The 17,537-nt window shown below is 51.2% G+C and overlaps 1 protein-coding gene across 1 annotated transcript; it reads right to left on the bottom strand.

The window, feature by feature from the left end:
* Positions 1 to 392: 392 nt before the first annotated feature.
* LOC131580103 (uncharacterized) lies at positions 393 to 16,381 on the bottom strand. Its single transcript, XM_058840837.1, has 2 exons — positions 16,211 to 16,381; positions 393 to 11,282 (listed from the first exon to the last, which is right to left on the bottom strand). Exon 2 carries the CDS (start codon positions 11,213 to 11,215, stop codon positions 6,794 to 6,796), a length of 4,422 nt encoding a protein of 1,473 aa, XP_058696820.1. The 5' UTR covers positions 11,216 to 11,282; positions 16,211 to 16,381; the 3' UTR covers positions 393 to 6,793.
* Positions 16,382 to 17,537: the final 1,156 nt, after the last annotated feature.

The raw sequence follows: 17,537 nt of genomic DNA on the forward strand, positions 1-17,537 counted from the left end.
TGCAGGGACAAGCTGGGGTTATCCATGCAATGCCTTGCAAAAGCAGCCATCGCTGCCGGGGTCTTGCATGTGGGAAGTTGAAGGACCAGTGCCTGCTGTGGGGATGGAATGGCTCCAGGGAAACCTGGCACTTGTAGATCTCTGGGGAAGGACAGAGGGGGCCTGAGCAGCAGTCCCCAGGACCACCAAGAGGTTGCACTGTTGGTGCCACAAACACAAGTCTGCTGCTGCTCAGGCATTGGTGTGGGAGCACTGAAACCCCACACAGGCATTTATATCCCCCCTCCATAGGGAGGGGGTGACACTTGGAGGGTGCCAGCCTGTTGTGCCCTACCTCGTGCACTCAGTCACCTTATGTCTTCCCCACTTATCACACCAAACAAGCATTGATATCAAAGAAACGTTTAATAAGCTGCAATAAAATACGGACCTTTAGAAAGCTCATAGGGTGAATATTGACAGTGAGGAAGAAAAGAAAACAAGGTGGTGGGAATCCTTGAGGAGTTCAGATCTGAGTCAGGGACCTTTTACCTGGAACAAGAACACAACTTTTCCATAGGCTAGGATGAAATAAAAGACAGGAGCACAGAGTTCACAAAATGTCAACAATTAGAGAATCAATACATATTCAAAGTTCAAATGACCCAGCTCTTATAGCTATACATATTGATTTAAAGCAACTTAATATAATTTTATTTTCTTTTTTTTTTTTTTTTTTTTTTTATATATACACTTTCAAAGGTTTGTCAGGTGAGGTATGTAAACATTATCTAATGGAAACTCCTCTCCACATTTCCAACCGAGAATTCACAGCAGACAGTTCATTTTCCCAACTTGCGGCGCAGTACTTCCCACTCCCTACACCAACTGGGAATGCCGTCCCAAGCCACGGCTCTCCCAGGTGCAGTCACCGGCTCCCACTTCCCACTGCTGGTCTGTACAGTTCACATTGCTTGGGCTCAAACATACAGTACCGGACAGGAGGAATTTCAGCTCAGTGTCTAAAATTCATATAGAAACAAACAGAGAAACAAAACTCTCCCAGGGAAGCAGACACAGATGAAGGAAAAACATTTGCCATCAGGGTGGAGATAATATTTAAATGTTTTACATCTTAAGAAAAAAATTACTGTGTTATTTCCTTTTTTCCTTTTTTTTGTTTTTCTTTTTTACACACCTGTTCCAAGGGTGAAGGAAGTGTGGGACTGGTGAAGGGTCCTGCAGGGCTGGGACCCAGCAGCACCCCTCACTCCATCCTCTAAAGTCAGAGACCCATCATCATAAAAGCAGATCCTGCTGACACTGCCCTACACAAACAGCTGGACTGGAAGGTCAGAGCCAGCCACACTTCCAGGCAAAAAGGGGTTAACAAAGAAAAAAAATAAATCTAAACCCACTTAAGCAAAAATTACCAAATGACCTCAAACCTCCTAGAAGGAGAATTAAAATTGCAGAATGAAAAGCAAATGAGCAAATGACCTTCTGGAGCCGGCCCTAGGACTAGCAGTGACAGCAGTGTGCTCCCTTGGGTCACCCGTACCCACAAAGTCAGTAATTCACTAGTGGGAGTTTGCTACCAGCAACTACCTGCCCTACCCTGGTGGTTTTGGGGGGGTTCCTTGGGGGCAACAGCATCCCCCATTTTCTGCATCCCTGGGGACACTTCCTTGAGTGACCCCCCCATGCTGGACTGAGCCCCTGCCGGGAGCAGGGTTATTCCCACCTGGCCCTGAGAGCCCCTGCCATCAAAGCAGACATTATTACTACAAATCTTATTGCTTGCAGTGCCCCCTGTCCTGGGGAACAGCCATCCTGGCTGGCCATGGGAGCTCACGGCCTCCCTGGGGACCGTGGCCATCGACCAGATCTGACATCATCAAAACGAGATGAAGAGAGTTAATGCTTCAGCTTTGATGTGACATAAAACCAAACTGAACACCAGCACCACCCACCCCACCCCACCCCATCCCCCCACGCAATCGCCAGCCCTTTGGTTGCGGCACGCTGGGCAATACAGCCCCACCAACCGACACACCAGTCAGAACGAGAACCTGTGAAAAGCCCATGAAATAAATATTTAAAAAACCTATTTACAATATTAGATCTGTGAGCATGAAGTGAGAGAAAAATGCCTTTTCTTGCCCCCAAAAATCTTTAAAAAGTAGGTTAGCATCCTGCTGCCTAGCACAACACTATCTTACATGGCACCTACACATAATATATATTCACATTTCATTTTAAAATTAGGTACTCTTACAAACAGACTTAGAAAACGTTGGCTAGCAATACAGCCCGTGGGACCGCCTGGCCTCCAGACCCATGTCACAAATGCTGGCCAGCTGCATCCCAGCTCCTTCGGCTGCCCCAAAGCTGCCAACATGCCCTGAATCAAAACCGCCAGCTGCCCTCTGCTGCCCTTTGGGGAGAAGGTGGAAGTGCTCGTGAGAGAGAGGGCTTGTCTGCGGAGAGGGGAGCAGGGAGGATGGGGACTGTGATTTCTGCTAAGCCTAGGGGTGAGCTTAATACAAACAAGAACTCCTGAGAACATCTTAGAACAGATGGATTCATTTCACAACCACCAAGCTAAAGGATGGGCCAAATGGATGCTACGACACATGGGGGGAACACACACGACATGGGGACACCATAGGCTTGTGGTTTGCTCAAAAAACCTACTGCTACAAGAAAAGCTCCAGTGGCATTCCCTGTCAAGGAGGAGCCTATCCCCATCTTGCTCCTGGGCTGTCCAGGCATACAGCCCAAGGATGCAGACCCAAGTACACCTTGGCTGGGGCTCAGCCCTCTTCCCCCTGCACGACTGCTGATGGTGGAAAGGTGAGAGCCCAAACTGGACGGCCACTCACACCTCCACACTGCCCCAGACACTAGCCCTGAAAGGCTGGGAATACAGCTTTCTATGTCACCTTCAACTGGGGAATGCAGTTGTCAGGATGAAATTTTCGAGCTGGAGAGAAAAGTGTCCATTAGCAAGTCTTAAAAACAGGGCACCAATATATCTGATTTCATGTCTATTTCCTGGGAGGTTACTAGGAGCTGACAAAGCTTTTGGAAACATCAGCATTTCCAGAGGTGCCACAAGAGCAGCTGGGACACAGGCTGGGCTACAGCTTTGCTCATCTGCACACCAGCAAAAAGTGGTGTGGGCAGCCAGCCACCCTGCTCAGTCCAGCACTGCATGGCACCCCCAGCACTGAAGGGACAGGGGTGCAGAGAGCAGCAGGAACTATTTAATCCTGCTCTCACAGCTCAATCAGCAGTGCAGCTGAAAGTTTGTCAGAAGCATCAGTGCCGACTGGTCGGCTCTTCAGAGAAGGTTTGCTGCAAATCTCTCTCCCTGACATGCTGGCAGGTGACTACAGAAACCCCACTGCACAGAGTGAACACCAGCAAACAGGACCTTGCCAGGGATGAGTAAGTGATGAATATAAATATGTGCATGCTTTGGGTACATATCATACACCCTGTCAGCAGGGAAACCCATTCCATCTAGGCCTTGCTAAACAAGATCCTAACAGCTACAGGTAGGAGGAGCCATCCCGGGCTCAAACAGCTCTTGCTACAGCACCAACATAAGTTTGACTCTGAGCTTGGCAAACGCAGCTCCTCCCAGTGGTTAATTAAGATGGACGGATCCTGAACATGTGAAGACCCAGAGCTGCTGATGACAAGAGAGAGAAAGAGGTAACCATGCAAATGAGAAAGAGGGGCTGGCAGCACAGGGACATTGAGGACATCTGTGGAGATGGAGAGCTGAGAGGATGCTGCTCCTAGTTCATGGACCAGGGTGCATGATGGAGACTAGTTTCAATAGGATGAGAAAGTAGCCAGCAAGAAAAGCCAAAGTAACAGAAAGAGATCTGCTTTGTGGGTTGCAGCACTTGAAATCCAGAGCTGTTACAGCAGAGCAGGGAGCTGTGGGGTAGCCCAGGGGAAGAGGAGCGCAATGAGGCTGTGGATCTGAGGATGGCACTGTGGTAGTGCCAATGGGCAACTCTGAGCCTGTAGCACATGGAAACACACTCCCTGTCCATGTGGAATAAGATACTAAATCATACTGCTTATTTTCTTCCATTCATTAAGCTCATCTGCAGCTCCCTGTGCATCCCTTGCATGATGTCAGAGCCACATTTATTGGTAACAGACTGCTCTAAAGCAGGGGCTGTGCCTCAGCAGCACACATCTCCACTGCCTGCCACGGACACTGCTTGGAAGCTCAGTGTTCTGATCCCACCATTGCCTAAGCCAAGCAGTGCACACCAAACTTGGACAGATGCCCAGAAGCTGCTCCACTCCAGCACCAATGACACCTACTGTCCCTGCTCGAGCCAATCAGTGCTGGTAAAGCCCCAGGGTGCAGGAAGGCATCCAGGACGCTGGAGCAGCAGCACCCCATCTAGAAGGAGTCCACTTGCTTTGTATAGGGTTTTATCCTAATGGGATTCCTGCTCCCAGAAGCACAGAAGACAGGGAGCTAGACAGCCTGCATTTACCATTTGCCAGCAGCTAAAAAATGAGAGAAGAAGAAGAGAGGGAAAACCTCAAGGAGCGTGTGGTGCATGGTGATGGTGAAGGATGGGGAGAGGGGATTTGCTGCAGGGGAATGGCATGAGGAGCAAAGGTAAGAGGCGTGCTCATATGCACACCTGGCCCAGAGGAAGGAGAGGAAATCTGGGCCCATGTGGCTGAGCCCCAGCCAGAGGCTAGAGAAGGACCATAAGTAGCTATGCAGAAGCAAGAGGGGAAGACACCCTGCAAAAGAGGTACAGATCAGTCACTTAACTGCCATCAGTGCCCTCCTGCCTTACACCTCTCTTGAAATGCTTTTAAATCTTTTCTGATGGAATGTTTGACATATTTAATGCATGCACTAAAAATTAAAGTAATAGATAACTTCATATTAATCTGTACAGGGACTGACAGGCTAGATTTAATCACTTGCTAGCTGTTCAGAGAGTTAACTTATTCTAGCACAATTCAAAGGAAAGGCAAAGGATTTTTTTTTTTTTTTTAAATCAGCCATTTCACAGTAAGAGAAAAATGTGCCGCAGCATTGTGTGTGTCAATGCTTGGGAAAGGGAGTAACTGCAAGAGAGCCAGAGGTGCTCTGTGAAGGGCGTGCAAATCAAACACCTGGTTTCATCATCTGTACTAAAGGGGTACAATGAAAGATTATAACATAATTATCTGCCTTTCACCTCCAGCCCCCAGGCTTTGAGATCTGGGGTTCAACACCAACCATGAAAAGCAATTCCCTTCGCAGTTAATCCTTTTCCAGCCTCTGCTCCCAGGCCCAGCATCCCTTGACTTCATGGGCTGCACCAGAGCCTTGCTCTCATCAGGGACGAGCAGCTGAGTAAGGTCCAGCAAGGCAGCTGTTAAAGGTCTGGCAGCCTCAGGGCCCACACAGTGCCCTGACAGGCACTGCTGCTTTGTGTGTGGAAAGAGGCTGGCATTGGGATCCCTGCAGCAATGTGAAAGTGAAGCCGTGGGGATGCAATGGCTCAGCAGGGGCCTTTCCCTAGCACAGACCACAGCCCTCCCCAGCTGCTGGTCATCTCTGCCCAGCAGAACCAGCACAGCCACACACTTTATGCACTTCTAACAGGTTTTTCTAAGAGAAGACAGGCACTACGACCCTGTTCTGTGACACAAGCAAGGACAAACCTCCTGCACCTTGCTAGTAAAAGGGTGAAATGCAAATTATGGTAAAAAATTAACGCAAGCCAGTCCCTTATCCCAACCTTCTTTCAACTGCAAAACCTGGCTTAGGAGAGCACCAGGCAAGATGTGCACAAAAGCACAAGGTGAGGGCCAGAGCTCCCTTCCTGCAGAGCACCAACATCAGGAACTCAAGCCCTTAAAAAGGGAAAGATTCAACCTTCAGTGAAGCACTGCAGAAAAGCTTTGCCATCAGAGACCACAGAAATCACCACAATGACAGGGAAATAGGAGAAGGAGGTCCATCCAAAAGCAGAGCATGGCAAGACTGGTTCATCCCTGAAGCCAGCAAGAAAAAAGACAGATACAGCCCAGCACGCCCAGCTGGCAGCAGTGGATGTGGCAGCCTGGTACCTGGCTCACCCACGGCATCTCCTCAGCCTGAGCGGGCCCTCTCCACCCACGGGCTGTGCAGTGAGGAGCAGGCAGCCATCAGCAGTACACACACCAGTAGCTACTTCACATTCTCATGCAGGTAACAGTCTGGGACACCAGCAGCTGCTACCAGCGAACCGACAAAGGACAGACTCGCCTTTCTCTCCCTTAGTGATGCGAAATGGTTTTGGTTTTGCTTTAAATGCCACTAAGAAGACAGACAGAAGGAGGACTCTGAAAGAAAGGGAAATGTTTGTGTGCACCTAAAGGCTAACAAAAGCTACTTCATGTGCACAAAGGTGGTTTTCTTTCTGCTACAGTACAAGTGCTTGTGCCTCAAGTATAAAACGCAAGCCTCCAAATCACACAGACACGCTTCTTATTTTTATTTTTAAAGTGATAAATAAGGCACTGTACTTTTAACAAAAACTGCCTGGTTCCAAATTTAAGAGAACCTAAGGAACGTTCAAACTGCAGAAACTTCCTTCTGAACAGCAGAGCCAGACAGACCAACCACTTCTCTGTCCAAGACACATCTGCTGATGCCTAAAATCATGGGCGTAATCCTTTAACTGCGGATTTTTAAAGGCTTGCTACAGCTTATAAAAGCAGCTTTAGTTAATGCATGGTAAAGGGTTACTACTATACATCAGTTTTGTACATGGCTACTGGTTCTTTGCTATTTCGGGTCCAGTCGTGAGCGTTTGCTGTGCGAACAGTCCACTTTTGCCCTCAGCTTCCTCTTGCCCTGAGACACACTGTTCTCCTGCATCTTCTTCATGGATCTTGTTAGGGTCTTCCCACTGCTGTGCTTCTTGTTGGCCATCTTCTGTGACCGTGTGGAGGACTCTCCCAGGGGCTTCTGCTTTGGGGACTTGGACAGCTCCTCATGGCTGGGAGGCAGCACAGCCCGTCTGCTCGTGTTCTCCTTGCCCTTCCGCATGGGGAGTCGCATCTTCTCCAGCTGCTTTTTCGGAACTCTCTTCTCTTTCAAAGACATTTTTCTGGCCAGTTTATTGCTCCTCTCCACAGCAGTCTGCTTTCGGGTGGCGGGAGATTTTGTGCTGACCTCTGAATGCTTTATTTTACTAGCCTTCTTGGCAGGCAGCTTGTCCTTGATGGAGGAGCTGGATCGCTCCTGGGTGCTCCCGCTCTCCTTCAGCATCTTCTTCTTCTTGCTGAGCTGGAAGTCGACTTTGGGTAAGGGGTCCTCTTGGGACCTGCTCTTCCCCTTCCGCCCCTTCCCCGTTCCATCCACGGAGTGAGATTTAGCAGGAAAGGCAGCTGCTTTGATCTGCAAGGCCAGCTTTGGAGACATCAGGGGGTTGATGCACACACTCTTCCGGCTCTGCTTGCTCTCCAGGGACAGATGATCCCCTGGGCCATCACTCTGCTTCTCTGCCTTCGCCACGCGCTGCTGGGCTCGCAGCTTGCCCCGAAGATTGGAGTACTTGCGCAGGATCCTGGTGCTAGCCTGCGTGGGCAAGCTGAGGGCAGGCTGGATGGATTTGTCTTCACTCAGCTCCTTGGTGCTGGTATCAGTGGGAGACGTCTGGTTGGGAGTGGTGGCTTCTTCAGCCTCTGCTTTATCAGCATTCTCACGAATTTTGGCCCAAAGCTTTTGGTTCTTCAGGTTATTCCGAGCTGGGGTAGTGGCAGCAAACTTCTTGAGATGTTTTTTCAAACGTTCAGCTTGTAGTGAGCTGGGGTAGAGACTAGAGGAAGAATATTTCTGCATGGGGACTTTCATGGGGGGAATCTCCCCTGGGAGACGGGTGTTGAGTTTCTTCACAATAACTAGAGACCTGGTTTCAGTTGTCTCCAGAAACCACTGGCATATGTCAGACAGCTTAAAGGCCTTCATAAACAGCATCTGCACAGGAGAAAGCTTCTGCACTTCCAATGAGCCTCTGCTTTTCCGTGTTCTTTTTTTGCTTTTCCAAATCTCTTTCAGTTTGTCGGCTTTGTTCTTTACCTTGGGGGTTGGCTGGACCTCCTTCTCCAGCTGAATCCAGCCCTTCTGGATTTTCATGTAATGAGTGTTGAACTCAGCAATGAGCTCCTGGTTATCCTCTTCAGCACACCACTCCATGAACTTTGGTTTGCTGTCAGCCATGTCTATGTCCTCCAGTGCTGGGCAGTCATCATTCCCTGAACTGTGTTCATCCCTCAGTTTGGGGATTGCTTGCATAGACTCCTTCCCTGCTGTGTTCTTTTTTGCACTGTCTACAGGTGCAGGTGCATGCCTTAAGTTATAAAATTGCAGAGCAACCTTTTTATGCTTTGCAGTTTTTGCTGGAAGATGCTTGCTTCCACCTCTGCTGCTGGGACACAAAGGCAAATTGGTCACCAGCTCGTAGTCCACTGGATTGCCCAGATCCCTGGCACTGTCAGAGCTCTCCTTGTCCTTTGTACTGGCATTGACTATTTTCACATCCACTTGCTCAGCATCATTTGCAGGAACACTGTTCTCTGGAGGGAGGAGGATGTTTTTCTTCTCAGAATCAGCCTGGATGCTGATTTCCAGCATCTCACCCAGATGACTTTGGCTGCTGTTAGCAGAGGAGTCATCTTTAGAGGAACTTTCTCCCTCTGCAGCAGTCTCTTTTGCTAAGATGCTTTTATAGGTTTGTCTGGTAGTGACACCATTCTCCTCGCCTGGCTGCTGCTCAGTGATGCTCTCTGGAGCCTGGCCAATGTCCAGCCCTTCACTGGTTTTGAGCAGCACATTGGGAAAGCAGTCATTTGGGAAGTGCATGGATGCTGCCTCATCCAGCTGCACTTCCCTCTTGAACCGCTTAGGGCCAGGGCTCTTGGAGACTTTGATCTGAAGGCAAGGAAGCTGCACAGAGCTGGAAGAACCAGAGTCCTCAGCACTGCCCTCAGCAGATGACTGGGATTGTTGGCTTCGGAGACACCGATCCGATGCCACTAGCACTCTCCTACCTTTCTTTCGCTTCTTGTCTAGACTGTCTTTGGAAGAGACAGAGTCTGAGCTGTTTGGGTCGGGTGGCATTTCCCCTTCAGTGGGCTCTTTTTCACCTGCTGTGTTGTTATTCTGCATTGCCTCCACTTCCAAGATTTTGGGGAGGGGTGTGCTGATGAGCACAGCATCCTCTTGCACAAGAGGGCTGTCACCCACCATGACCAATGATTCAGCTTCTGGTTTAGCATCAATGCTTTTGTTCACATCCCCACACTGCAAAGTGGCAGGGGGCTCCAGGGGGCTCTCCCCATCCATGGTGGCAGGGGGCTCATCAGGAGCCTGTGAGCCTGGAGAGCTTGGGGAGGGCTCTGCCAGACACTGCTCACAGAGCTCAGCATCCCCTGAGCCTGGAAGCTGGGCAGGATCCCTGGCACCATCACAGGACAGAGGTGTTGTGTTTGTAGTGGCAGAGGGCTGTGAGGAAGACTTTGGCCCTGGGCTGGCAGGGAGGTCTGGAACAGTTTGTATGTCAGAGCCTGGACAACCCTCCTCCTCACCGTGTGCTTCTGAGATGGAAAAGGCAGCAATATCAGCAGCCTGCCTGCTGCTGCTGCCATCCCCAGAGGAGCCCAGGCTTCTGCCAGCTTCCCAGGTGACAGTGCCTCCTACTGTCATCCCCCCTCCTTCAGCAGGAGGGGAGCCAGGTGGCGGTGAGCTGGCCAAGCTGTCCTCTTTCTGGGGGCTGGGTGGAGCAGAGAGGGAGAAGAACGGCATGGCCACAGCAGCTTCCCTTGATCGCAGTGCTCGGGTATCCCGGAGCTGCACGGAGCTCAGCTCAGCTCTCTCTTTTGTTTCTCGGCTGGTCGGTGCCACTTTAGCCAAGAGCCTCAAGGAAACCCTCTTCTCACCCTCCCGTCCTGCCCCTGCAGATCCCTCCACCGAGAGCACCAGGGGTGGCTTTGCACTTACGAGGGTCTCTGTTCGCAGTGCTGGGCTGCTCGCCCTCTCCTCTGCCCGGGAGCTCTTCACCAGCGTGCGGACAGTCGGGAGCTCGCAGCACTCCCCGTTGAAGTAATACCCCCGGGTGCTCTTCCTCGCCGTCCTGCGGGACGACGCCAGCCGCTGGGTCTCGAAATGGCACTCGGTGATGGGCTGGCTGATGTACACCACATCACACTGGTTGTCATAGTCATTGATCCTCAGCCCTGAGGCCTTCTTGCTCTTCCGAGAGGACCTGAGGGAGGCTGCCTTGGCGCGGGGGTGCCCACCGGGGGTCCGGTGGGCGGCTGGCACGGCGCCAGTGGGCAGCCAGCCCTCTTTGGACTTGTCCAGCGTGCCCTTGTCGGCTGGGTGCAGCTGGCAGCCTGCCTTGCCCTTGGCCATGGCATGCAGGTGGTTTTCTTGCTTTGGTCTCACATCTTGTTCTTTTGCATCTAAGTCCTGGTGCAAAGATGCTTTTGAGCTGCATTGCAAAGCGTTCTCTTTATCAGCTCTGCGAGGGGGCGTCACTGCAAAGCCAGGATCCCAGGACTCCTCTGGGAGAGCCCTGAAAGAGCTCTTTTGGGACCCCAGACAGCTCTCTAAGCTGTCTTCGCTGCCATTCACATTTGCCACTTTGACTGAGATATAACCTTCCATGAGAGTCTTACCTGCTGGCTGCTCTTTATTATCCTCACACTTCCTGATACCAGCTTCTTGTTCCTGTCCAGCAGCTTGCTGCCCTTCCAGGCTCTTTGCAGCATGATGGAAATTCAAAGAGGAAGAGTTCAATGTGCTGAGGTATCCTTGGGTGGGGCTATCCTTTGGACTAGCAGAGCAAAGCCTGGTGATGGGGAGCTCGCAGAAGTCCCTTCTCAAAGCAGGACTGGAGCTCTCTGCTCTGTCCAGAGACTTCAGTTCCACTGGCTGCTTTGGGGCTTGTCCCATAACATGCAGGGGGCCATCGGCTCCTGACTGTCCTGGATCCAATGTAGAAGGGAGCTTTGATTCAGTACAAGTAGCACCCTTATCCTGATTTTCAGTGCTTCGCTGGCTACAACTGGAGCCACAAGTAGAGGCCTCCATGCTCTCAGATTCGGATAACTGCTGGCCGTCAGAGTCTGGTTGTACTTCAGTGTATATGTCGTTTAGCACACGAATGAACTGCTTCTGGTGATGTGTACACAGTCTGACCATAAATTTTTCCAGTGGAGACTTCGGCTGATTGTTAGAGTCTATTGCTATTGTCTCTGCTGCATCCTCACTAGAGAGACAAAGAGAGAAGCAGTCAGTAACATGTCCTAGGGAATATTAGTTTATGCTGCAAAACCAGAATAACCCTTCTCCTCCCATCCTCCAGGATGCCTCCAGGCACATCACTTGCCTGACCTCCAGGTGAGATCAAACATCCTGTTTTCCTGGGGCTGGCAAATGTCCCTTCAGTCCCAGCATGCACACTTACATGTGCACACTGCTGGCAGGACACAGACTGCGCTTTTGTTTATCTGCCACTGCCAGAGCACTCATAATTACACTTCTGCCTAGGACATCCCAGTGTGTAGGCACCATGTCACATGTTCAAAGCAAACCTAAAAAGAATCAGACTTAGCATCTGTACAGCACCTGGCAAAGAAGGCCCACCATTTCTAGGACAGCCGCACACCTCTGCTCCCTCACTCTGCACGGCCAGGCTGGGTGGGAGCAGAGCAGCATCCCAGCTGGGCATCCAGATGCCAGGAATCTTCAGCTACTCAAAGCCTTAAAATTCTGCTTACACCTCAGTGGCAGAAGATGGGTCTGGGGCCAAACTGAGCAGATCTGAGCCTCTTCTGTAGTCAGCACAGAAATTCTGGTGAGCTCCCAGCCCGCAGGACATGCAGGCAGCGATGCACCCTGTGTGGTGTTGTGCCATTTGCACTGACCTTTGATTAGCTGCCCTTTAATAAAGTGCTCCTGCAGCTGATGGGCTGTCAGCACACAGTGGTTGTGCAGAAAGGTGGGCTTCTACAGCACAGGGGGTCACTGCCACTAGCTAGCGCTCAAACCCAGGCCATTATCAGTTACCTGCTTGGCAGAGGCAATTAATTAGGACTTACTGGTGGAGAGGTTAAGGGATAATTACCCAGTGTTTGCATGAATGCATCATGAGTGCCATGCCAGGTGGTGTTATCGAGACCGTATCTGTTCCCAACGGCAGCACAGGCAATTCCCACCCAGTCCTGACCACGCCGAGAGGGCCCCACATCTTGGCACCCACACTGCCTGACACAGGATCTTTACCACTAACATAGGGTTGCTTTGCAGCAACACCTGCACTTTGCACCTCCTGGCCTTGTACTGGAGGAGTGAAAGTCCTTTCTCCCACTACAGCCTTTCTCTGCTTGCCCCCCCACCAGCATCAGACACTGACCTCGCACACTCAGCTGGGTCGAGGGGGGCAACACTTATCAAAGGGTTCAGGGCCAGGGTGGAGAAAAGCAGCTTCATCTGGATGGGGTTTTCCCTCTCCATGCTGCCAGGCAGAGGGCTCAACAGGTGGATGAGGAGGAAGAGCTCAAGTTTGGAGGAGCCATCAGCAGAGAAATGGAGAAGGGAAAGCCTGTGGCCAGAGCCAGGCGTTCTCAGTGGCATCAGGCACACCAGAGCCAGCCCTGGGCAGCCCTCACTCGCTCCTCACTCGCTCCTCACTGCTTGCTGGCTGCTTTCTTTGAACTGACACGCACCAGGGAGGCACCTCCAGTGCCCTGATTCCCTGGGCTGCTGGGCAGGGAGAGACACCTGGGGCCACTTCAGGCTCAGGGCTGACCAGGTCTCCTCTTTGCCCAGAAATGCCAGGCTGCAGCCAAGCCTGCCCTGAGCAGCTGCTACCCAGCCCTTTGCTTTCCAGTTTGCCCAGGCATAACGTGTTTTACACGTAACAAGGCTTTGCCTCTCAAGCCCAGCCTCTCAGTTTCCTTAAAGGCTTCTTAGGCAGGGTTTTCCTAAAACCACCTGGAAAGGCTGAGCAAGCTCAGCTTGCCGAATGTGTCCCAGCACCTCCAGAACATACTCCCGGGGTTAGGAATAAACAACGTACCTGGAGACTGCTTTACTACACCCAGGTGAGAAAAACGCCCTCCAGCAACCGTCTGAACAGGTCCTACCTGGCGCTGCGATGGCTTTCAATTTGGAACGCCTGGGATTAGTTTAAATAAAAATACCCAGGTACAACCTGGCCCCTCTCCAGAGCCCTGCATGGGAAGGGTTATGTCAGCCAGGATCTCTTACACAGCCCAGCTCCTCCCCTCGCTCTGCTGAATAACAAAAGGGGATAAAAAAACCTTTCAACCCCCTGGGCTTGGAGCAGGGGGCTTTTCGAAGAGGCAGAGCTCAGCGTAATCTTTTTTCCACCTTTGCAAAGAGGGCGGTGATTCCCTTTACCTACTCACAAGCCCAGCTCTGAAGAGAAACAGCCATCTTCCCCCTGGAAGACTGAATTTATCATGGCAGCAGCAGAGATGGGGCCCTGCCCTGGACCTCCTACTGCCATGCTCCCTGGGCAGCTGTGGAAAAGGCTTATGGTGGCAAAACAGCCATCTCACTCCTTGCTGGGGCACCTTCGGGTGCTGCACTCCATGGCTGTGAAGGAAGAATCCATAACATAGGCAAAGTGATTGCCTGGGGAAAGGCTGGGTGATGCCTGGTGAGGAGGAGGTTGCAAACCTGTGTACAGAGCCCCTGGCCTGGGAGAAGGGACCAAAGTGGTTGGGCACTGTCCTTTTCTGCCTTGCAGCCCTGATGCAGAGCACAGCCAGCTGCAGGTCACGCCCGCTTTGCACTGGCATGTGGGATGGAAAAGGCTCATGTCCTGCTTGTATGGCAGAGGGGACCTTGGATTCCTGATCCTGAAGGTTCCAGTGGCATTTCTGCCTTGCCTTTCACCTAGTTTATTCCTCTGAAGTGTGACTACGGCCTTCGTGCTCATTGTCACCTTATTTGCCCTACTGTACTCCAAGGAGACAATCAGAGATACACAGAGCTTGTCAAGCTATAAATTTAAAAAACAGAGATAAATATTTTTCCTGCTTGATAAAGGAAACAAAGACATTCAGTTTTGATGCCCTTTCTACTTAGAAGACCCATCTCACACTCAGTGACACAGTTCACCTGGCACATTGCGTTCAGGGTCCTCTTGTGTCACGCCATTTCAGCTCAAAGATAGGCTGCAACTTCTCACCTTGAGCTCATCTACTCCTTCCCCAGTCCACCCCTGTTTGGGTACTGCAGGCAGCATCACCTTTTTCTGGGTGACTAAGGATAACCTTGGGGCAAAGCTTTCACCACCACCTGTGGTCAGGCTCTGCAGGAGGCTAGGTTCCAACTCTGTCCTTCCTCTCCTTGTGTCCCCAAGGGTGCTGAGCTGCAGCCTGTGCCTCTCCATCCCCAGATCTCCCAGACACACAGAGTTCTGTGCTCCCCGGGGCCTGCTAATCTGTGTGCCTTGGTACCTGTCCAGCATTTCCCACTATTCCTGTCTGTTCTGGCTATTACTAATAAATAAAACATGCCCATGGGCATTCTCTTGTGAGGCAGCTGATGGACACAGGATTGCCCACATGCTCCCTACTTAGGGCAGTTTTGGTGAAGAGCTTGTTCCTGGCTCACATGTATGAGTAGAGTTACACCCAGTGCCCCACATTTTCAAGCAGAGTTGCTTATGGACAATACAAACTGTTGCAGAGAAACTATTTTTTTTTTAATGTGGCTAATCAGAATAGAGGTGAGCTGACTGCAGAGCTGAAATGTCTTTCCAGGGAAAGGTGCCTGGTGCAAACAAGTTTCTCAGCCTGGCATAGCGGGAGCTAAAGACTGACTGGTAAACCCAGAGGACAGAAACTGGGAACATGGTTTAAAATAGGAGGAAAAAGTTATTCTTCAGAGGCAGCCAGTCCTGCCTCTGAAGATGCAGGCAGGCAGAGTCCTGACTTTTTTGTGGGACTCAGGCCAGCCCCACAGAAACTGCTGCGCTGGAAAAGTCAGCGAGGGAGCCCAGGGCTGCCCATCCCACCTACAGTCCTCTTAGTGCCTGTACTCACGCCTTCCCACAGGCCTGGCCCAGGTTTGGGTGTGCATGAGGAACAAGCCACCTCTCTCAAGGGCTGGAAAAGCCACAAACCAAAAGGAGATTGACAACCAGTGAGAGATTGGGACCCTCTATGTCTCTAGCCAAGCTGCAAGTGCAGTCACAAAGGTGTATGGGGTGCCTAGAAGGATTCACTGCAATGGCAGAGACAGCCCACCTGTCAGTGAGCTTTCCTGCAGAGCCTGGGACATGGCAGGTCTGCCCTTTCTGCCTGCCAGCCTCAAATGCTGCCTTCATAAGGCTGTGGCTGCCGGATCTCCTCTGTTCCTGTGCCCCAACGCTGTCCTTCCAGTCCCACTGCACACGTTTCCCTGGGCCAGCAGAAGACAACCCTTGTGTCTAAAGTGAATTTTATCACCGGAATCCCTCACTACCTCCCAGCCCTTCTCGATTTCCCAGGGCAGCCCTGTTCTCTTCCCCTTCCCTGCCTGCCACAGAAGGTGTCAGAGGCATCAAGGGGCAGGAGCTGTCAGAGGCACAAGCGGAGCTGTTGCTACGCAACCCCGGCGGTGCAGCAATTAATGCTGGGGAAAACGTGCTGCGCTCTGAAGCTATTTGCATAGCTGCGTGCTGCAATACATTTGTTTGCATTGTGCCTCCGCTGTTTAGTGGAGTTTAAAGTCAACCCTCCCCCAGCTCTTGCTGGAGGGGACCTGGGGCTTCCAACAAAGGCCACGCGGTTGGGGATGAAGGGGCTGGGGGAAGGCAGAGGTTTGTCAGTCTGTAACACCTACAGACTGCACAGACAGAGGATTTACAGTATGGGGAGGAAGGGCCAAGTTACCGGTGTTCCTCCCCATACAGCTTGAGGAGCTTTTCCCAGCTCCTGCAGTGCCCCCAGCCCACTGGTGGGGTTGTCATATGTCTTCCTTCCTGTTGTACCAGGGTGACACTGTGCTTGCTCTGTTTGTGAATGCCATAAAAAAAAGTTTTAGGGGCAGCCCAGCCTGTCTCTGGTTCTATTTATTTATCTATCTGGTTCTATCTATTTATCTATGGTGTATTTAGGCAGGGAGCAAAAGGGGAAGAAAGAAAGGGAGAAAGAAATCAGCTGGTTCATACCAACCTACCTGAGAAGCCGGTCTCCGAAAACCTGTCAATTGCCAACTGCAATCTTCTGGTTTGCCCACCCTATGTTTCTCACTATTGAACATGAAGCCTGTACCCTTTTTGGGTTTCTTTTTTTAGCCCTTGAACATCGGTTTGATTGATTATAAGTTTACAGGTATGTTTTGTACCTCAGAGGCACAAGAAGCAGCAGCAGAACAAAAGTTCAAGGCTAAGTGTTTCTGTTCCTTTCAGACCACTCTAAGCACCAGGATTATAGTTCTGTAAAAGAAACAAAACATAGCTATAAACTTATAAAATCCAATTCAGTATTTTTACAGGGATCACCTTTCCCCTCCCTCTCCTGCTGCCACACAGCTGACTCTGTGCCGGTTGGCAGAGAGGTGCCTTGCACCATCCAAAACCAGAGGTACCACTTGAGTACCCCACCAAGCTGAAGGGTGTCTTGGAAACCTGACTAAAAGCAGAGATTTGAGAAACATGGATGACTAAGAAGGAGGACTAACTGGGAAGCAATGCCCTCCATCAGCTGAACTCAAGCACTGACCATGCCCACTGTGAGCGCAAGGTCTGAGGCAGCGTCTCACTGCCCTTGGGTGGCACCTCCCGCCTTGCTGGTTTCAAACACCTAAATTTATTTTTCAGGGTGAGTGGAAATGCCTTTTTGAGGGGTTGCAAAGGAAGAACAGCCTCTTAAAGGGGACCTGCTCACTGCTGGCAGTCAGGTGAGCTGACGCCAGCCCCAGGGGCGCAGTGAATCCTGAATGCTGCACGTGCCCTTGCAAGGGGCTGTGCTGTGGGTTCCCAAGGACAGATTTGCTTTGCCTGTGCTGGAGGGCTGCAGAGATCCCAGCCAGCAGAAGGGGGAAATGGGTTCTCTGCCAGTCCCAGTTCAGCTAGCAGGAATGGCCGTGCAAAAGCAAACACGCTGGGAAAGGCGTGGGACCATCTGACTGTGCTCAAACCCATCTCCACTCATAGCTGCAGCACAGACCTCGTGCCTTGAGAGGGGCAGGACGCGCTTCCTTCTGCTGGCAGAACGGATGCGGCGATCCCTTGAAGGGGATGGGCTAATCAGCCGTGGGCATGAATAGTGTAAGCCACTGAAGCAAGATTTTCTGGAGCTCTTCTTTCAAAGCCCCAATTAAAGGCTGACACTGGATGCACCAGTTTAAATGCCTGTATTTCAATCCTCAGAAATATGCCTGGCACCTCACACTCCCCACACAGATGAATGAGTCCCTTCACACCTCTGTGGGTGCTACAGTAATTCTCTCTCACTGCACTGAAAAAAAATAGAAAAGCAGCATGCAAAGAGCTGCGGCTCCA

This window comes from Poecile atricapillus, chromosome 6, assembly GCF_030490865.1.
Source record: "Poecile atricapillus isolate bPoeAtr1 chromosome 6, bPoeAtr1.hap1, whole genome shotgun sequence".
NCBI classification, from domain to species: Eukaryota; Metazoa; Chordata; class Aves; order Passeriformes; family Paridae; genus Poecile; species Poecile atricapillus.